Raw genomic sequence first — 23,697 nt, forward strand, 5'->3', positions numbered from 1 at the left:
AAAATACCTTTTATTATTTAACAATGCTTTAAGCAAACCATGCCATACTTCTTAGATATGTTTTGTTTACATTTGAAAAGGCACTGTGTTTTAGTGACGTCATATGGAGTGCTATGTTAAAGGCGTTCGTTTCAACTGCTAGTATAATTAAGGTGCTGAAAATACAATAGAACTTTTACATTTAACAGTTTTTTTTTTAAATAGTAAAATTTCCACATGTACAGATACTACACTCTGAATCCAACCAGAATTACTGTGAGTCAACACTTTGAACCAATATATAATAGAAACAATTTATTTTTTTATCCAAATAAAAAATGCTGATTCCCATTTTTGTATAAGTCGTAATTGTTGAAAATCAAATATTTTTCATGATTTTGTTATTCCAACTTCATTTATTTATTTATTTTTTTTTGCATAGCCTTTGTGTTTATTTATTAAAAAAAAAAAAAAGAAAAAAAAAAGAAAGGAGAATGACATTTTTTATTTTTACAACTCAAAAAATGTTATATACTTTAATTCCCTTTTTTCCTTTTTTGATAATTACATTTTGTGGTCAGTTTCGTTTAGAACCTTCAACACCTTATATACAATCAAGCAGACATACGTAACGCTACGCATTGTTATCAGGTTTCCACCGAACACCACAGGAAGAACTTTGAGGATGTTTCCCCAAGTCATCTAGTGACAAATACCGAACATTGTTCACGAGCTTATCTCTCACATTTCCCCGCTTGTCCTCTGGTTTTTCCGAGAAAGTAGGGTCTAAGTCAGGGAGACAGTCACAATCTGTTGGTCGATTACCACAAGGACTCCCCTCGGAGGGAAAAACAGAATTTGAATCTATCGTATCACTACTGCCCATAGCGATACCATCTGGCATTGAAGAGCTACGTATACTCGAGAGGGACCGTTCACTGCAGATACTCGACCGACGGAAGTAATGCTCCAATTCCTTGTCGATACTCTCGGCTAAACTTAAAGAAGGCGGTCGGAAAGTGAAGTCGCTTCCTGTTGTGCTAATGCGGTTCCACTGCGAAGATGCAGGGGACGTTGACGTTGAGATACACTCTGGAGACATGTACCCAGGTATGGTGTCTCCCGATTGAAAACCCCCATTTCGGTGACCCTGGCTTGTATTCTCCCCCCACTGGAGAGTTTTCGGTTTTGCAGGAATAGGTTTCGAATCGGTAAGATCCATTCTGGGTATCCTAGGGCTCCGGCGTAGTTCCTCAAGCTCTTCGTTTGTTCGGAAGCGCACAAACCCATCTTCAACGACCAGCATAGACTCATTCTCCAAAGGGTCCGGCACACTGAGATCCGCATCTGTGCTGAGTGTAATAGTCATCGGAATTATTTCATAACCAGCTGCTTTGATCTCCTTTCGTCCACCATTTTGTATAATCAAAGTGTTCGTAATGGCATCATCCAACTCATTCCAACTTGGGTCGTTGGTAGTGTTCCATACCGATTTGATTTGAAAAAGCTGAATACAAGAGGAAAAATAGAACCAAACATCGCAATCATATTTACTGTGGTATTTAAATGGTTGGGTTGCAACATAAGTCATTACTAAACAAAACAAAAACTCAATGAATCGAATAGCAGTTTGGTAACCCCACCATGGCCAGGGCTGAGGTGTCTCTTGAGAGAAAACGCTAAAAGTCCCTAATGCAGCATAGGCCTGAAGGCATGCGCATACAGTTCCAACAATTGCAGAAAGCAAAGTACCCTTAATGCCAAGACTAAGAGTAAGGCGTTCATTTGCTGGGGAGTAGTGACCCCCTTCCCACTGACTGTTGGCTTGCCGCAGTTGAAGCAGGGACTTTTGGCGTTTTTTTGCTGCACTATACAAACTCCTAAACGCATAGAGGTAACCAAGGAACAGAAAGAGACCCCAGAGTATAAAGAAGAGTTGACAGATAAAGAGGAGGATGCGGGCATTGATGAAGTAGGCGACGAGAATGTCGGCAGATATGGAGAGCAAGAAGTGAAAAAGGATGACGGATATCAGGGCAGGAAGTCGCTGGATTTGGACAGGGAGCATTTGTACTTTAGTAGCATTCAGCAGTGCATAGAAGAGGATACTGAAGGAGGAAGTGAGGCAAGGAAACCCGGTGCTGACCAGGAAGTATTCTATCACAGGCAAAAATGTGCGGTTGGAGTTGTAGCCGTCGATGAGCAGGAAAAGTGTCCGAAGGATGCAAAAGGCAAAGATGAAGAGATTGATGATAACAAAGTAGGGTTTACTCAGCAGGTGTTTGATGTTCCAGAGGCGTATAATGCTTGCGAGGGAGTAGAGAGAGAGGATGGCAAACAGAATGCCAAAGAGATACAGATGGATTTCCCAGGCAGCCTTCCACTCTTTTTTTGCTATTTCCCAGTTTGGCACAGGTTCGGCTAATAAATCTCCTTCATATTTAGAATCTGGTCCACTTGTGTTGGGAAAAGATTTGGGTGTTGGTTCCAACTCTGGTTCAGGCCCTGATACCATCCGCGGTAGAGAATAGTTGGCACCATCTAAAGGTGGCTTTCTGGAAACAGAGCTGTAAGAGTTCATTTTAGGTTTAGTAGTCGTAGTCATTGTAGAGTTGAACCTTGACAAAGGTGAAAGAGGAGAGACCATTCGTGCAGACTCTGGATGGTACCATGTGGAAGTTGCATCAATTCTAAATCTGGTAGCCATTCTTGTGGGCAATGTACTCAATAGAGAAATATCAGAAAAAGCAGAGGAAGAAGAAGGAAGAAATGGTACTGTCTTGTTTAAAGTTAGTAATGGATTTACTGATGAGGATGTAGATGTGTAAACTGTCTTTGAGTTGGAGGGGACTAAAGATTTTGGCACTATGCCTGATAACACGTCTGTTTGAGCACTGATCTGTGGAGTCGGTTGATCCCCAAGTGTAAAATTACCATTTTGAATTGTGCTTGTTGAGAGGAAAGAATTATGACTGGAAAGCACATCAAGTGCTGAAACAGTGTGAAACTGATTCACTGTTGATAGTGTTTTGTTTATGTTGGAACTTAAATAGGAAGTTGAGCTTGAGTCAGCAATTTCATTGCTCAAAGCTGAAGTGCGTATGGGACTGGTTGAAAAGTTTGTTAAGAGGGAACTGGTGAGAGTAGGTGTAGGCATGCGAGCCAACGAAATGGTAAAAGATGTAAAGGGTTCGGATGTTTTTACAAGGGTTGTCTTAGTGGACTCATACTTTGTGCTACCAAGTGAAGGTATGCTAGGTTGTAACATAGCCGAACTCGGGGAATTCAAATTTAACGAGGGTGTGGGAGAGGTACTGAAAAAACTAGGGTGATTTTCTACCCCTAGCACTTGTGGTGTCGGGATAATGCTTGAAGATGGGATCACAGAAGGAGTTGAAACAATGTCTGTTGGAAGAATTTCTGAAGTATCTTTACTTGACCGAGATGAAGATAAGGGAACAGTGGTGCCTATAAAATTTACAGATGTTTGGGTATTGGTCATTTTAGAGGGGGACAAGGAAGAGAAGGTCATGGAAGCAGTATCCAAGTCAGAACTTACTGGCTTAGAGTTGATGGAAGAATGATAATGGTCGCTGAGCGTTTCGGTTTCCTGTGATGATATAGTCTTGGTGGGTTTGGAACCGTGGATCGATGGTATCATATTATCAGAATGGTATTTTGTAATCTTCTCCGACAAACGAACACTACTAGACTGATGATTGCTTGTAGAGTTTTTTTCAGTGTTAGATGTCTCTCGTCGATGTCTTGGTACTAATGGGTCTTGAAACCACTCAACCCAGGACTGCTCATTGAAATAATTGTTTAACTGAATTAATGATTTTGTTTGATTGTGTGCGACGATTCCATTTTGAATATGTCCCACTCTTTTTGTCTGTACGGGTGAGGCCAGCAATGGTAGGTGACTCTTTTTAACTTCACCCAACCCAAAGCTTTTGAGTGAAGAAAGCTCTGAGGAGCTATTGATGCTCGCTGATGACGAAGATAAAGATGCAGTTTGGGACTGAACCAGATTCGAGCCATCTGCTGGGTAGCCATGCTGCTTAGCCACTATAACGTGTACACAGACTGCCAAGAGAAAGCTGCACGCTAGCCAGGAAGTGCATAGGTGCATATCAAGTCCCATGATGCAACAACCAACATTTGGCCAAGTGTGTTCAGTAAGGCGGAAGAATGAGGAAAAATAAGTCTCAGTCTAACATGCCGTTGATGTGTGTACAAACAGTGATGATTGTGGAGATGGTTATGGTTGTTTCGGGTATAACACAGTCGATGGGTTCTGGGCAGCCATAGGCTGGAACTATCAAGCATATTCTTGAAGAAGAAAGAGTTCCGGTTGATACAAGGCTGACAGGCATGAACGCATATGGTCCTTACATCAGATCTCTGAAAATAAAAAAAAATAAAAATAAATAAAAAACACATTAGAAACTTATATAAAGTCAACTTACTCAATTCTGATAATCTATATATTAATATGATAGTGCATATGTTATTTTATGTGTCACGCTTGCATATTTTTTCTTCCAAATGACTGTTGTTGAGTTGTCATGACCTTTTATAACTTGTAATAAATAATTTTACCAAGAATTCTTTGTAAGTTTTGATTATAGCTGAAGGAACTTAAGTTATATGGCTATTTTTTTTTTTTTTTTTTTTAATCACAACCTTATAATATGTAAGAATCAATAGAAAATTGACTCTATAATGATATATACAAAATCTGCATGAATTAAAATATATTTAAGCGTATTTTACGATTGGGCTATGCTAAGGCATCCCTGCTAGTTTAGATAAATACCTTTGCAATTTTAACAAAAGAGCTACAATAATATCAGGGCGTCTCCATTTACGCTGAACATCCACATCAATACCAGCATCAATATATTATATATGAATAAGTCCGCTGTGGAATTTCCACAGGTCCCATATATATATATATATATATATATATATATATATATGACTAACAGAGCTACCTTGTATTAGCTATGAGCTTAAATGATAAAATAAAAAAATTATCACTTTTCTTTTAAAACTTCTCTCACTATCTTCTTAGTTAAAGATTTCTCCTCCCCTAACAGATGAGAAAACATACTACACTTTGAACCTAGTTTAGAAAATCGATAAACAAAAAGAAAAAGAAACGTTTAAATATGGACTTCATTTTTAATTATTTTGTTCATGGTGACAAAAATATCGTCCTATTCTATCTAAGAATGCTGAAAAAGAATATACAGCTTTATAGGGGCGTTTGGTGTAGTTTCTGACATTTAGCAAGACACAAACAATTTCTTTTTATATATTAGACTAGACCCATAATATTATTGGTATGAATAAATTAAGAGTAAAATTATTTTTTAAAACCCATACGCTGATACACTATATATTTACAGATTTTTTTTTCCATTTATTTAAAAATACCTAGTCACATAAAACTTTAATAGCTGCCCAGCCTTTAGATAACATAAACTTGTAGTATCTAAAAAACTTTGAAATAGTTGCAACTATATGAAAAAAAAAAATGACATCTCCATATATAATATTTTCATTGCAGAAATTCCCCTCTGGACCAAAGTACCGTAGGTTTGCAACAACAGATGCCACACACAAATTAATTATATCTAGACTATTAGCCACTATCTTATGTAACTTTAGAACGACATTTTAGACACATTTAATCGTTATAATAAAATCCTACATTTCATACTAGGAACAACATCATCACAATCGCAACCATCTTTAGAGGAAGTAGTTCCTATTTTTCCCTCTAAATATAAAGTCCTCCTACCGCCTCCAGTCAAAACCGGGAGGAAATATACATGTACATATATTGTGCTTGGATCCTTTGTAAGTAGATTATAAACTCATAGACATAGCATGATATTTCCCTTTTCATTTTGGCCACATCCGCCAGTGTTCGCAATTGTTCAGGGATGGCAGTGGCCACTAACAACCATCGTAGTTTCATTTTGTGAGGGGTTGGGAGGCTTACACTGGCAATACCTGTTAACGGGTCCTGCTAGTTAAAAATGAATCAGACAAAGCCATTTAAAAGTGGGGGAAAATGGATGTCATTGGTCTTCCTTTGTCACCATGACTAGAAAATGTCTATCTTACTCTTAACTTGAATCATCATCTCATATATAATAAAATGACTGCAGAAATTTCCTTCTGGACCAAAGTATTGTAGGTTTGCAACAACAGATGCCACATACAAATTCAATAATCTATCCACTATCTTATGTATCTTTAAAACACCATTTTAGACACATTCAGTCGTGATAACAAAATGCTATATTGCATCCAACGAGCAACACCATCACAATATCTTTAGAGGAAGGAGACCCTATTTTTCTCTCTACATATTTAGTTCTACCACAGCTACCAGTAGTCACTGGAACCAATTCTACAGGTTTCACAGATACTGTAATACTGTGATTACACTGACCAGTATTTATTCGCTAGTGTTGTTTTTATACGGTGTTTTTTATTTTTGAATGTGCTTTTGTGGTCATAGTATCGGGTTTTGAAATCTAAGGAAGTCATGCATATGTAATATTTCTTGTTATTCGGGTTTTCTTTCGCAAATATTGTTGCAAATATTACATAGGCATGACTTCCTTAGATTTCAAAACCCGATACTATGACCACAAAAGCACATTCAAAAATAAAAAACACCGTATAAAAACAACACTAGCGAATAAATACTAGGAACTCAAAGAAAGCGGACATTCGCCGGTAGTCGAATGGAAAATAATGAGACAAGCTACCACATGCAGACATTTAGACGACCCATGTAAATTATGCCTCCATGAAAAATTTTCTATCCTGTACTTTAAAGAACCTCAAAATCTATTAAACTGTAGGCGGGAAATAGCAAACAACTGTGTTCACAAAATAAAACTTACTCTAGGATAGCGATACAAAATAGCTTTAAAACTAACAATAACAATAGAAAACAAACAAATAAATAAATTAAATAAACATGAATATACATAAACGATCACACACATATGTATATATATATATATGTATATATATATGTATGTATATGTATATGTGTATATATATGTGCATTACTGTGTACACATAGGTATATTCATATGTATAAAAAAAAAAAAAAAAAAAAAAAGGAGAACGGCCACCTAAAACCACTAACCTAGTTCTAAAACAGATCCTTTGTTTGATAAAATGCATGCTCATTGGCTGATAGGAAGGGGCGCGGTGGAGACTAGAAAGCTGATTGGCCAACTAGAAATCCTCAACATATATAAAAACAGAATTCGCGCATAAGCCTGACGAATCCTATAGTTGGATGAAACGCAGAATATTCAATGTAGCTTAATCGCCATATATATTTTATAAATTACTAACTAGCTCTACCTACGTATTGAGCACTTTTGAAGTAAATACTTAAAGTTTACGCATAAATCTATACTTTCGTATATTAAATTTATGTGAATAAATGAAGTAGTTATATATATATATATATATATATATATATATATATATGAGATAGAGAGAGAAATTAAAAGATTGTAATTTCATTTTGATTTATGTATGAAAAAGAAAATCAAAAATAATTTATTGAAAAAACAAAATTTATTTTAAAATGGTGAAGTGATTTATGCGCCACCCTGTATTTGGCTCCACCCTTTCTCCTTTCAGAAGTGATGTTACTAATCTCCGTCTTTTCTATAAATATTTTTATGACAGGTGTTCATCAGAATTGTCTTATCTATTCTCTGCTTCCTTTGTTCCAGATCGTTGGTCTAGTGGTCTCCATCAATTCACTGTTTTAATACCTCATTGTAATACAGCCTCAAATTCCAATAGCTTATTTCCCAGAACTGCAAGCTTCTGGCACTCTTGTTGCCGACGGTTTTCCTCTTGGCGTTTTCAAGACTCCTGTCTATGCAGTAATCATCTTTCGATCTTGTTAGTTTCTTACATCAAATGGCTTCACGCCTTGTCTGGAGCGATTTCCATAAAAAAAGACAAAAATAATAAAAAAAAAAAAAAGTACCAATACTACACATCGTCACATCCCAAAATTAATGCTAGACCTGTGGTTTAATGAATAAAAGTACTGATTAACAATTAAGTGACAGTCTTCTGAAGGTTGAAGGTTCAATCCTTACTAGAAGCAATAATAACTAAGAATAATAGAATTAACACATCTACCTGGTTCTTACAGAACAAAAATAATCTTCCCCCATGGATTAAATAAAGGATTAAGCTTGAAATGCAATAAAGGTTTCAGAGTTTGACAAAGATTAGCAAGTTCAAAAATATGCACTTGCAGAAGGTCGGGTATTACATCGGCCAAGACGTTGTGAAAATAACAACTCGAATGAGAATTGTAGTGGAAATAAGTTAAACAATACAGATTTACACAAGATAAAACTGTTAGCAAAAAAAAAAAAAATCATGTCTTAAGATTTTTTTTTTTTTAATTTTACATTTTTATTTTGCCTTTATTTCTCGGTCTTTCACCTAACGTGAGTCAGTTATGGTTATTTGTGTTATGGTATATCAGCCATTTTTGGGTTATTTAATGCTGAATCCAGTCATTTCGGAAAAGAGTTTTTATGCTTCAAGTTCTTTATATCCGCAAACATTTATTCATTCTGTTTGATTTGATTATAGAAGAAAACCGTTGTTTTTCTTTTCCTTTTTCTTTTTTTACCTTGCAGAACATGATTGAGAAAGAAAAACAAGAACATCAATATTTGATGCATTTTTGGTCAGTAAGGCAGTATCTTCAGACATCCTAATTTAGTAGCACCAGATGCCCAACAGGTATTGCCATTCCAAGCCAAAGTAGACCTGGGAGCAATAGTAACTAAGGGGCAATTTTATATTCTTCACAGCCCCCAAATGGGGTCTCACCATTGAAGGTCATTTAAGGTCATACCTGGGACCACAGAGTACATATAAGCTTATCTATATAGTCAACTAAAATGATGAAAGTAGAAATAAAAGGTGATACATTTAACCCTGAACAGAAAAAAGAAATTGAATCAGTGTTAGGTATTGATGAGTAAATTCATTGGTATATAAAATAGTTGTGAATAACAGGAAATAGAAATCGGCAGGCGTTCAGTCGAATTAACTTTGTGTAATTCAGATAGATTGTGGAAATATAATATAAGCAAATATGATGTCATATGGCTCAAAGAGAGGATGTGATAGAGAATGCATAGTGTTTGTTATACATTGGGACCCAATGCCAATAGGTAGAGATTATGTTAACTAGTTTGACTATTAGTACATGTTAGAATAACCTGGTGGCAAACAGAAGTAGACTTAGCAGCAAGAGTCGTGATTGAGGTAGGGATGAGGAGGTCAAATATGAACTCTCTAGACAAAACGTGGTAGAAATAAAGATGTCCAAATATACGGGATAATGATATCATACTTTTGAGGGGAGAAGCAAAAGGAGTTTTAGAAGTCAGGACAGACAAAATGTGCCCAACAATGTCGAGAGAATCTAAGCGAATGTTGCCTTGAGACTCTGCCTGTGCATCGCCATCTTAAGTCTAAGTTAAAAAAAAACAAGTGAAGAAGTTATCAGAATTAAATATTGGTCTCTCCTCTCCTAAACAACCTTTCTCTAAATAACCTTTCTCTAAATAAAATCTTTGAAAACCAACAATTCTCCACTGTGTTTTTATGCAGGAGTAAATCTGTCTTAAGTTAAACAGAAGATCATGGCCCACGTGTGGAAAAGTGACGATGGGAAAATGAAAACCATCGATCGCACATGTAAAAAGACTTTTGTTGATTTGTTTTCTTGATCACTCATGGGTGAAAACATGTGCAAAAGTGTGCACTTACGTAAATGACAAACTGTTTAACATTTGAAATGCTACACAGATGTGTAAAGCGATATGAGCTGACAAAATATAATTAGTAATCTATATTCTCTGCCCCCCCCTTGTGGTCAATAATTTGGAACAAAGATAAAGTTAAATAACTGCCCAATGTCTTCCATCAGTCTTACCTCATCTTAATCTTGTTTGAAGATATGAAATTACCAAATTGTGTTTCTCAGTCTGGAAGGATCACTCAAAAAGTACATATGTGAAAAGGCAGCGATCAAAGGTAGGAATACAATTTATAACTAAGTTCCTGTTTCTGATTTTTTCGGTGAGGATTGATCATTTGTATTTAGATTATTTGAACTACTGTTTTCTTGCTACCCTACTAGACAACAGATGTCGGCGCCAATGTTATTCTTGTGGGTTTCTTCTCCATCTTCTCGTCTCTCAGATTGGCAGCTGCCAAGGAGAGTACTCACAGGTTAGCAAGCATAAAATACAAGATAAAACAAACAAAATAAAACAAACTCCAACACATTCTGCAAATATCACTTCCACTCTGGATGTGTGTTGTGACACCAGAGACCCTCTATACATTAAAGTCTACAGTTACATAGTCGTATGCCAAGGCCATGTTCGTCAGTTGATAGCAATTCATCTCAATTTCCTCAGAGTCACAATTTTCTGTTCAACTATGCCCAACTGGAAGCTCAACTCAAAACTGTCCACAACCGTCACAAACTCAAAACTGTCCATAAACTAGCCCTATCATAAACTGTTGCAAAACTCATTGTTACTCCTAAAAATAACTAAAATAGATTTACTGATCTTTTGTTCCCGTTATTGACACACCTTGATTAACAATCCTATTCCAAGTTTCTTTTGTGTTCCTTGTGAACAATTTCTTATTACCTTTTTTCTGCTGATAAAGTTATTTCCTCTTTATTTATTTATTTTTTATTTATTTTTTTAACTTCCTAACACTGGGAGGGGGGATCGATAATATCACACTCATCTTTAGTGCTATTCTCACAACATTTCGGCTGATGTAACCTCCGTCCTTCTTCAGGTATATCTTTTTTTGTAAAGATAATGTCAAATTGGTTGCTGTTCGTGTGTGGCAAGGTTGAAGAGCAGCATTGGTAGGAGATGATCATATGACGTCATCCAGTTCAAATTTCACAGAGAACTGTGACGATCATATGACGTCATCCACAAGTTCAAATTCCAGAGAACTGATCATGCAAGTAATATATATATATTCCTTTGGTTTTATTGAGGCTTGTTGTCACTCAGCTCTCATTATTGGCAGTGTAAAATCACAAATAAAGACTTGGCTGAGGAACAGAATTTCTTATCAATAACTTCCCATCTATGGAACACATTACCAAGGGACTACTTCCCTGTAAATTAAAACATGTTCGTCTTCAAATCCACTTTCAACAGATCCTTGCCATAAACAGTCCTCATAAGTAATTTTTGTTTTCATTCCATTCATTTTCAATCCTCTCGTAATATTTTTCTATATTTTTCTTTAACTAACAATCCATCTCATTAATCCTTATCCTTATAGTAGCTTTTAGCCTCGATAAGTGTTAATTCATTATTATATAAAAAAAAAAAAAGTACTAAACTCAAGTAATTTTCACAGACCCAATTTTTAAGAGCAAAAATGGATGCTTTAGGGAATTAATGCAGCATTTTGTTATAAACTCATCCATTGTCATAGATTTACTTTTTTGCCCATATGAATCCGTTCATGCCAACCCTTGGGAAATTAATCTTAAATAGTCATAAACAAGGTAGGCAGAAATTCAACAGGGTTCCTGATTTTGGCAACTTCACAAAATCATTTTGAAAACTCGGCAAGATCTTCATTATCTCCCCCTCTCATTTTATATATATATGTGTGTGTGTGTGAGAAAGAAACAAACAATGGTCTGATACCAGAACAAAAGAACACAATAACGATTCAACTAACGCTTGTATTGGTGGGGAAAGTATGGGAATTACGAGCATTTTTTCAAAATACTGCAAATATATAATCAGCTCAATAAGAGAGAAGTTACATCTTACAGAGCTCAGGCAAAGTAAATCAGAAGTAAACGACATTAATACATGATCATTTACGTTCAAAGAATTTAAACAAAAACTTAAATTTCTGTATGATCGTTTCGGATAAAAAAAAAAAAAAAAAAAAAAAGGAATAAATTACAATATTTATTAATCCATCAAAAATTAAAACTAATACTACTACTACTAATAATACTAATAATAATACTACTAATAATAATAATACTACTAATAATAATAATACTACTAATAATAATACTAATAATACTACTACTAATAATAATACTAATACTAATAATACTAATAATAAAAAACAACAAAAAAACAAAAAATCAAAAATAGGCACTTTTCATCAATCACACCCCAGATTATGAATGCTTAATTTTGGACCTTATAGATTACAATTTCATTGAATTAACTTTTTGGATTTTATTTATAATCATCATACCTAGGATTGCATGTTTTTTTTTTTGTTTTTTTTTTATGGACCTTAATGAATAAAACTTGATCTGTTATGCTATTAAAAATGCTTTTCATTTTTCACAAAAATATTTATATATATATATATATATATATATATATATATATATATATTGTGGCCTGGTAAACAATGAGTTTGGCTAGGCATTTATTTCATAGTGAACAGGGTGCACGAGAGCTACAGTTACAATTTTTCTGTTTATTGTTTGCATATTTATTTCTATTGGGGTTTGGTTATTACTATTTCTCATAATTATACTTTTGTCTTTCATGCTATTTTTGTTATGTTGGTCACTAAGCATTTATTTTGTAGTGGACAATTCTTGCGAGGATTTTATATGCCATTTGTTTATTTTTGTTTGTGATACCTTTGTACAAATTCAATTATTTATACAAAAGTGCATTTTTTCCTAAACGCTAGTTGGGAATAATTTTCTTATCACCAATGTGATGCGCCCAGATGAGGAGCGACATATATATTTTAAGATTTAATTATCCACAAATATGCTTCGTAATTTACGGCTTATCAGTGTGGTTAAGCCTGGAAGATTCAAAACCAAGAACCCAGACTTTGAAGCCTGGAGCTTTACCACTGGACTAACTCTCATTAGTTCTGGAATATACCATGTTTTTGTAGATGTAATTTATTTGTTTATTTTTATTTGCAATACTTTTGAATGAAAGAGCATTTTTTACCTAAGTGCTAGTTGGGAATAATTTTCCCTCTCACGAATGTGATATATATAATTTTTTTCTAAATATAATTATCCACTGACACGTGTTTCGTCGTCCACGACTCATCAGAGTGGCTGAATCATGGGGTTATGACCTACTTAAGACAAAGAACAGGAGTTGAATTCTTTTTCTTCCAGCCCTCAATTTTAAAAGGGATGCCAGAATTAATTGCTCCAGTGTATGCCATAAATAAATAAAATAAAAAGGCCCCTCTGGACAGTAGCCAATATTCAGAGGTCAGTCGCTCAGACATAATTGCTTTAAGGACTGGCATTTCGTTTCTGGCAAAATATAGCCGGCTTTGTTTAAGCAAATATTCCGGCCGGCCTAAAAGCCAAGCAATTTGAAATTTAAGCGTTAATGACAATTTGAGGGCCAGAAAATTGCTCTTAATACAAAATGTGAAATAGCTGCATCATCATCATATGCGCTTGTTTGTACTGGAAAAGTCCTTTAACTTCATTTGTTTGGAGACTTCACTAATTTCATATTAGCTGAATAAATTGAAATAAAAAACGATATGTAAATAAGGTTTTACAGGACTGTGGTATAGGTGTGTGTGTGTGTTTATATATATAGATAGATATTAGGTAAAGGGTCACTGCTTATCAAGGCCTAGAGGCTACTCTAGGATAAGGGCTAGGGTAGATAGTGAGAAAACATGATCAGTAATGGTGGAATTTGGGGCTTATTTAAGAGAATGACTCAAGAACTTATTTACATTAAATTTGAAAACGACCATGTTATAGTCATCTGGGAAGCAGCCCCACGGTATTGTGTTGTCCAGATGGGCAGTTTTAGAAAAAAAAAAAAAAAAAAACTCTGTTCATAGAATTTTTGCTAAGTTTTAGGCACAGAAAGAAAGAGAGGGGGAAATTGTTGATGTTTGTTGTTGCTAGATGAGTGTTTGTTGCGAATGAATTAGAGGGGGTGCAGATTGGAACTCAGTCGAGCACCTACCATAAAAATAATGATGGGGCAGAGATAGACTTGCAACATCTCTTCTGTGAGAAAAATAAAATAGGGAGGCGGAAAGGTTCTTGCCCACTAGATTTTGAAGACGAACGGTTGAAAAAGAAAACAAAAAAAAAAACAGTTAACGTGCAGATATTTTTTAAAACATTAAAAATTCAAATTTTAGACTCATAAGAGTCTACAACAGGAAAATGCAGACAATATTTTTTTTTTAAGAAAAAAAAAAAAATCTGTATTTTTTTTAATAAAGACTTATATGGGGTTAAAATTTTAATTTTATTTTAAAAGAAAAATCTCCATTTTATATAGTCTTTGAACCGTTATATTTGAAACTAACGGGTAGGTGGGGGGTGTGGTGGTGTCCGGCATTGCCGGGTCGCAAAATATGCTTAAATATATTTTAATTCATGTAGATTTTATATTTATTATTACAGAGCCAATTATCTATTGAATATTATATTGTATATAATATATAGTCATGATTTCAAAAGTTAAAAAAATGACTTGGGTGACATCAGTTAGAATCGAAACCAAAACATTCGGTGCTTTAGCCAAAGTGGCTATCAATGAATAAACAATAAAGATTTAATATCAAACAATTTGAAGAAATGAATTGAATTTGGGGCATGCGTAGAAAGAAGTGAAAAATATGTCGGCAAGTTGAAATGAACAACTTGCATTTCAACTTGCTGATATGTTTGTATGCGTCATCCAAACAAAGATTTTATTTGTTAGAAACCATCCTTGATGTACGAGTAGTATTTCCTGCTAATTACAATGTTATGTGACCAGTAGTTTAAGAGTTTATCGGTTGAATATCTACACACAGACAGACACGCATATCTACTGTTTTATTTATATAAATTTTAAAATCACAGTACAAAGTAACAGTGGATTCTTCTCTATATATTATGATGGGATAATTCCAATATTTTTCCGATTCCAATTATTTAAAAACCTCTGAATATTTACCTATAGAATTGTTTATTTTTTGGATTACTACACAAACCTATCTAATATGTGCATATAATTTCGTAAACGCAAAAAATACACAATTAACAGGGGGGAGGGGCGATTGATCTATAGATTTTAGTTCTACTGATAGTTTAAAATCAATAACTGTCATTATCTTTTATCATTAGTGCCCCCAATGAAAAATTTTAAGCAAAAACAAAAACCAAATAAGACAATTGAACAAGGAATCGTTTTTGGTATCGGAAAATAAGCACAAATTTTTCAATTCTGATTCTCCAAAAGGTTCTGATTTTTTTTTTGTCCCAACACTATATATATAACTTACCACTTAAGTTTACTCACGCAAATAGGGTACAATTATGAATATCTCCTGTATCAAATAATCTTTATACACTATGAAATTACTTTATGTATGAAAACCAAATAGGGGAGATATAACATATGAGAAATATTTGGAATCAAGTCTCCTCTTGCTGTTATTTCAGATCATTTGAAACCATAGCAGCAAGTTTTAGTCTCCTCTCTATCAAGGCCAGAGGTTTGGAGAAATATATGTCATGAGATTATATATATATATATATATATATATATATATATATATATATATTAGTTTTTAAATCCCCGAAAGAGTGTTTTATAATAAACAACTGATGATCCCTTAAATTAACATTAGGACTATTGTGAATTCAGGAAAGCAGGTGATTAAATGACTTATTGACTAAATAGTTTTCCAACAAATGATAAAAAATATAAAAATTAAATAAGTTAAATTTTTTTTTATATACATAGTTTTAAAGGTTAAAACACTTCCAAGACTATATATATATATATATATATATATATATATATATATATATATATATATATATATATCATGGCATCAGTTGAGCATTCTTTGTCATCTGCTTTAAATATCTCTGAAAATACATATACACACACACACACACACACACACACACACACACACACACACACACACACACACACACACACACACACATATATATTCAAATGCTATGTTCTTCTACATCATTATATTCTGTTTAACGTCGGTTTAACATGCTTATGTGTGTTCAACATGTACGTGAGATGTTCATTTTGAATCTTGTCAGCTTTGTGCAGAGAAACGAGGGATTTTTGTGCCTTATGATGTACCCTCAACTTCTCACATTAATGATACTGGCTGATAGTATGCCAAAGTTCTAAAATAATACAAGTCACAAAACTGAATGCGGAATGCAATAAAGTTTCCGCCGTGGAAGTTGCTGCTTGGAAGTTTACACAATTACTGATGATGGCCTAATCAAGAAAAGGGTAAATATATGCATTATTTCATGAATTTATAAGAGTTTATTGCCTACATTTGGTAATTTATATATTTACGTTTAGATATATTTTTCAGTTCTCTGAGAGGAGGAGGAGGGGGGGTGCAAACCAGAGTTTTCCTGGAGTCAACATTACTCGTTTCATAAAAATAAATATGTATCTTAACTTCTAGTAGGTTTTAAAACAAACAGAAGAAATTTTTGATATTTGCAAAAGAAATTGATATTTTGAAAGCATTTTATGGTAGGAACAATACTATTCTCCTAAAAACATCTGGTTCAATTTTTTTTATACAAAATTTTATAAACAATTGATGGATTAATATTGAAAAAAAAAAAAAAGTTGAAATTTAATGGACTAACACTGAAAAAAAAAAAATCTGAAAATTGATGGACTGAGAAAAAAATCTGAAAATTAACGGACTAATATTAAAAAAAAAAAAATTTAAAAATTAACGGACTAATATTTAAAAAAATCTGAAAATTAACGGACTAATATTAAAAAAAAATCTGAAAATTAACGGACTAATATAAAAAAAAATCTGAAAATTAACGGACTAATATATAAAAAAATCTGAAAATTAACGGACTAATATTAAAAAAAATCTGAAAATTAACGGACTAATATATAAAAAAAAATGAAAATTAACGGACTAATATTAAAAAAATTTTGAAAATTAACGGACTAATATAAAAAAAATTGAAAATTAACGGACTAATATAAAAAAAAATTGAAAATTAACGGACTAATATAAAAAAAAATTGAAAATTAACGGACTAATATAAAATTAAAATTTGAAAATTAACGGACTAATATAAAAAAAAAATTTGAAAATTAACGGACTAATATAAAAAAAAAATTGAAAATTAACGGACAAATATAAAAAAAAATTGAAAATTAACGGACTAATATAAAAAAAAATGAAAATTAACGGACTAATATAAAAAAATTTTGTAAATTAACGGACTAATATGAAAAAAAATTGAAAATTAACGGACTAATATAAAAAAAATTGTAAAATTAACGGACTAATATAAAAAAAAAAATCTGAAAATTAAGGGATTAATATAAAAAAAAAATTGAAAATTAACGGACTAATATAAAAAAAATCAAATTGAAAATTAACGGACTAATATTAAAAAAAAATTGTAAAATTAACGGACTAATATAAAAAAAAAATGAAAATTAACGGACTAATATTTAAAAAAAAAATTGAAAATTAACGGACTAATATAAAAAACAAAATTGAAAATTAACGGACTAATATTAAAAAAAATCTGAAAATTAACGAACTAATATAAATAAAATCTGAAAATTAACGAACTATTACAAAAAAGAAATTCTGAAAATAAACGGACTAATATTAAAAAAAAAAAATCTGAAAATTAACGGACTAATATTAAAAAAAAATTTGAAAATTAACGGACTAATATTAAAAAAAAATTTGAAAATTAACGGACAAATATTAAAAAAAAAATTTGAAAATTAACGGACTAATATTAAAAAAAAAATTTGAAAATTAACGGACTAATATAAAAAAAAAAATTGAAAATTAACGGACTAATATAAAAAAAAAAATTGAAAATTAACGGACTAATATAAAAAAAAAAATTGAAAATTAACGGACTAATATAAAAAAAAAAATTGAAAATTAACGGACTAATATAAAAAAAAAATTGAAAATTAACGGACTAATATAAAAAAAAAAAAAAGAAAATTAACGGACTAATATTAAAAAAAAAATTGAAAATTAACGGACTAATATAAAAAAAAATTTAAAATTAACGGACTAATATTAAAAAAAAAATTTAAAATTAATGGACTAATATTAAAAAAAAAAATTGAAAATTAACGGACTAATATTTAAAAAAAAATTGAAAATTAACGGACTAATGTTAAAAAAAAAAATTTGAACATTAACGGACGAATATTAAAAAAAAAAAATTTGAAAATTAACGGACTAATATATAAAAAAAAATTTGAAAATTAACGGACTAATATTAAAAAAAAAAATCTGAAAATTAACGGACTAATATAAAAAAAATCTGAAAATTAACGGACTAATATAAAAAAAATCTGAAAATTAACGGACTAATATAAAAAAAATCTGAAAATTAACGGACTAATATAAAAAAAAATCTGAAAATTAACGGACTAATATGAAAAAATCTGAAAATTAACGGACTAATATAAAAAAAAATCTGAAAATTAACGGACTAATATAAAAAAAAATCTGAAAATTAACGGACTAATATAAAAAAAAATCTAAAAATTAACGGACTAATATAAAAAAAATTTTTGAAAATTAACGGACTAATATAAAAAAAATTTTGAAAATTAACGGACTAATATAAAAAAAAATCTGAAAATTAACGGACTAATATAAAAAAAATTTGAAAATTAACGGACTAATATAAAAAAAAATTTGAAAATTAACGGACTAATATAAAAAAAAATCTGAAAATTAACAGACTAATATAAAAAAAAATCTGAAAATTAACAGACTAATATAAAAAAAAATCTGAAAATTAACGGACTAATATAAAAAAAAAATCTGAAAATTAACGGACTAATATAAAAAAAAAATCTGAAAATTAACGGACTAATATAAAAAAAAATCTGAAAATTAATAGATCAATGAACCTGGATAAAAAAGAAGCCTTTTCTGATTAACAATCGAAAAGAAAAAGTCCGTATTATCTGGATTCTTCAAACTACTGTTCTCATCTTGAATGTTGTTTTTGCCAGAACCAGTAACATAACGAATAAAGTACTTGATAAATTCATTGAAAGTTAGACTCTTCTGAAGATTGAAGATTAAATCCTCAATGCGGGCAACACTCAAAATACAATTGCGAATCACTTAGGACTTTTATCTTGTCATGTCTGATGGAATGAGACCTGTAGATTAAATAAAAGTTTCTGTTTGGAATTCCGTGAAGATTCCCGAATTAGACAGAAAGATTAGAGTTCGATAAGATGCACTTGAAGGTTACAATCGATCGAAACATCATGAAAATAAAATAAGATGAGAACAGTAATCTGAATAATAAAAATAATCCTCATCTCAAAAATTCAGAAAGAACCGAAAGAAGACTGAGAACAAATCTTTGTAATGCAAACTATCACGTTTCTAAAATACTCAATTATATTAAAGATTTATTACCAATCATATGAGGATCGATTTTTATATTTAATCCAAATCAATTTTGTTTTTAGTCATGAATAAACGAAGACGAAGAGACTTCATTCTCTAATTATGCGTGAAGTTGGCTAACATGGAGACAAGGAACTTAAAAAAAAAAATAAAACAAGTCAAGTATGCATAGTGCACAGTGAACGGGGCAAAAAAATAATGACTAAGTTCAGCATTTGCCCCTCCCCCATTTAGCCCCAAAATCCCCAGGGGGCGTCAAATCCTGGTCAAAATGATCAAACGGTGGAGTTTTAGGCCTTAACATATGTAAATTTGAGGTCTGCACCATGCAAAAAAAGAAATGACTAAGTCAATCATTTGCCCCTCCCCCATTTAATCCAAAAAGTCCCCAATACCTTAGTATATTTAAATTTGAGTTCAGCACCATGCAAAACTGCTAAATAAACATACACAGAAAATGTTGGACAAATATGGTAAAATAGTCTCAAAAATGGAGTCTTTCTATTAGCTCTAAAAGAACCCCTGGGGCACACCCAAGAGTTATTGTGAAGTATAGACAAACAAAATTATATAGAAATCAGTTAGTTACAACTTTTCAGAAAGTTTTATAAAAATTCAATGCATCGATTTTCTTTTTAACAAGCACAAAAGTGTCAATTTTAGTCATTTTAACCTGAAAGGCACCTTTAGGTGGTACTGGAGTTTTCCCGGAATATCTGTTCTGTTACTTTTTTACTCATATCATGTTTAATGTTTGTGCAAAATTTTAAAAAATTCCAAGGCGTAGTTATTGAGAAAAGTGCAGACAGATGAACAGACAAGGGTGAATTTACAGGTCCATCCTCCTTTTGTCGGGGGAACCAAAAATGACTGAATATTGCAGATATTTTAAACAGAAACAGCATCACGTTTTTAAAATACAAAAGACCCATTATAATAAGTTATTACCAACCTACTTAGGTATTTTTGTTTTTTTTAAAATACTCAGATGTTTATATTGAAACTTAATATATTCAGACTATGTGATCATTAATTATGTGATCACGTCTATTTGAGTTCAGCACCGTCATTTTATCTCCTTTAAATAAAACCTTTTTTGAGCATGCTTTACTATATAGACAACAAACTGAAAAAAGTTGTCAAGAAGCAAATATATAATAAACGTTACCAAAGGCAAGATAAACTATTCTTCTACCTACCTGGATAAGTTGTTGGTGTTTTAACTTATTTTAAAGCGTTTATTAAGTTTGAAATGCAAGTAGTGCTGAATGCTTAATTTAAACCAATGACAAGATGACGAACATGAGGCTGTCATATTTAGAGTCAATAATCGCTAAAACTCGAAAATAAAACAATACAGATAGAAATTCAACTAATAAATGTCACAGTGACATTTAGTAAACGCTTTAAAATAAGTTTTAGCACCAAAAACGTATCCAGGTAGGTAGAAGAGTAATTTATCTTGCCTTTGGTAACGTTTATTTGTTACATGTTTGTTTCTTGACAACTTTTTCGTTTTGTTGTCAATAGTAAAAAAACAACAAAACAAAAACAAACTTTTCTTTCCAGTTTAACATAAAATAGATTTATTCTTTCCATATCCGACATCTGGTTTGTCCGTAATGCAGTGTTATATATGAATAGGTGCTGAACTTTATGAGGATGTAGAGAAACGAGAGGGCTAGAATTCTGAGGATTTGCAGTGTGTGCCTTGACAACAAAAAGGTAGTTTTGCCTCTCTGCTATTGAGGTTAAAGATGCCAAGACTAGCATCGGCTTTGCATTTGCAACCACCTCTGATGGTATGGACATGTCGCACAGCGGATATAAGTAATAAACAGTTCTAATTGATAATCTTCTGGAGGTTAAAGGTTCAATCCTCAGTACGGGCGAAATTAATAGAATTATGAACTGTACAGAGTGTCCCAAAAGAAGCTAATTGTTAAAAAAAAAAATTCATAACTTTCTTAATTTTTTATATTTTACTTTTATTTTTTTCAGATCATCTAGAGTAACCCTTCCAAGGTCATGAGTCGTTACACTACCGAGGAGCGGATTTTCATCGTAGAGTCGTATTTTCGATTGAATGAGTCAATATCAGAAACTGAAAGGGAATTTTGATGAAACTTCAACACAAGAAATTCCCCTACTCCCAATGCAATAAAAGCTATGGTGGCTCGATTTCATGAGCAAGGGTCTGTATATGACCTCCCTAAATCTGGTAGACCCTGTACGGCAAGAAGTGATGAGAATTGTCAGAGATTAGCCGAGAGTGTGGCCGAGGATCAATCCACATCAGTAAGAAGGAGATCAAGTCAAATTGGGGTCTCTCGATCATCTCTTCACAGAATGCTTCATGAAGGGGGCAAATTTTCATATAAAATTCAATTGGTGCAAGAGCTTCAGGCAACCAAATAATTTCTCGTGACTGAGATAAATTGGCCACCCCGCTCGCCAGACATGTGCAGATTTCTTCCTTTGGGGTAACTTTAAAGAGCGGGTATATGCAAACAACCAGCCGCAATAAATGCCCTTAAAAACAATATAGCGGAGGAAATTAGGGCCATAAGCTTTGAAACATTAAGTTATATGCTGGACAATGCCCTGCAGAGAGCACAAGAGTGTGAAAATGAAAATGGTGGACATTTGAGTAACATCATTTTTCATAATTAAAATTAGAACTTGTGAAAAAGATACCCTAGATTAAGTTGTGTAAATAAAATTAGAATAAGTACACTATGATATCTTACTATATCTCAAAAAATTACGGAGAGGCTCATCTACCTACGTATGGAAATTGGTAAGCATAACTAAAATATTGAGGAAGTTAATCAAATCTAAATTTCGTCATCTTCTTTTGGGAAATCCTGTATAAGATTTCTACTTAATTATGTCTGATGGAAAAAGAGAAAGATATTCACGTCGATTGGAGACAGGGTTGTTTGAAATTCCATACAGATTCCAGAGTTTAACAATAAACTTGAAGGTCGGTGGTTACATCGATCGAAACGTTGTAAGTAACATCCAAGAAGAGTAGTCAGATTAATTAAAGTAATACAAGTTTGTTGCACGTTTTATTTTATTTATAATTTTTGTAAAATAGAAAAGATTAATCATATCATTAAAAACATTATTCCCTAAAGTGTATTTAAAGAAAATACAATGCCAAATAGTGTTACATTTTTGATTATTATTAAATTAATAAAATCATCTACGCAATTTTTTTCCCTGAGACTTTCAACGATGTACATTGTTTTTGTTAAAGACGACTTTTTTTTTTTTTATTTATTTATTTTTAATCTCTCCTTATTTTGCTGGTCTTTGACAAAAAGATGTATATCGTCGAAAGTTTCAGAACCAACAATGTCAGTATATGATTTTATTCATTTCATAGAAAAAAAATTTTAAAAATAGAAAAAAAAAAAAAAAAATCTTTACCGTTCTAACTTCTTGACAAAACAAAAAATAAATAACACCCGAAGAAGGTTGGAGGCTACATAGGCCGAAACGTTATAAGAAAATAACATCCAAAATCAAAATACAATTTTGGTGTTTGCTTTAATGCATTTATAAACAGTTTTTTTTTTATTTTACTTTTATCTCAAACAAACAAGGCACACTGCTACTTGAGTGTAAGAGATGCTACTATGATTAGGGCCAGATTTATAGGTGTAACATGGATGAGGAGTTGGGCAGCAATGTATTTTTTAATATTAAACTTGCATTTTTGCATGTTGGTATGGCTGAGAAAACAGGGAGCAGAGGGAGAATTCCAAATCTAAGTGGTTCAAGAGTAGAAAATCTTCCGGCACCTAGGGACCTCTAGAGTGAAGGTGAGTTGAAGAAGTTGCGATTTTTAATTAGGGGGGAGATAGGTTAATGCCTTTCTTAATGGTATTATAAGTGTGTGAAATCGATCCAACTAGATTTCAAATTAACCAATACCATCGGAGGCAGTGGCCATTCCACTAGTCATACATCCTCCCTCCAAATAAAAACAAGAAGGCTGCCCAATGAATAGAAAGATTTTTGACAAACAAACAAAAAGAGGAGACAATTCCATACAATGATACAGTCTCAACACAGCCCCTCCTCTCTCTAGTACTATCCACAACACTCAACCCCATGAAAAGCTAGCCTTACCATCACCAT

At 32.4% G+C, this 23,697-nt stretch overlaps 1 protein-coding gene across 1 annotated transcript in view; it reads right to left on the reverse strand.

Moving 5' to 3' along the window:
* Positions 1-279: 279 nt before the first annotated feature.
* The window catches only part of LOC145293879 (uncharacterized), a 414,014-nt gene continuing 390,596 nt past the window's right edge, over positions 280-23,697 (reverse strand). Inside the window, exon 4 of the mRNA XM_080140635.1 lies at positions 280-4,383. Within this exon, the coding sequence (XP_079996761.1) occupies positions 614-4,123 (3,510 nt within the window). The 5' untranslated portion in view covers positions 4,124-4,383 and the 3' untranslated portion in view covers positions 280-613. The remainder of the gene's footprint in view (positions 4,384-23,697) is intronic.

This window comes from Euprymna scolopes, chromosome 15 (genome assembly GCF_053919585.1).
Source record: "Euprymna scolopes isolate OS-2025 chromosome 15, ASM5391958v1, whole genome shotgun sequence".
NCBI lineage: Eukaryota > Metazoa > Mollusca > Cephalopoda > Sepiida > Sepiolidae > Euprymna > Euprymna scolopes.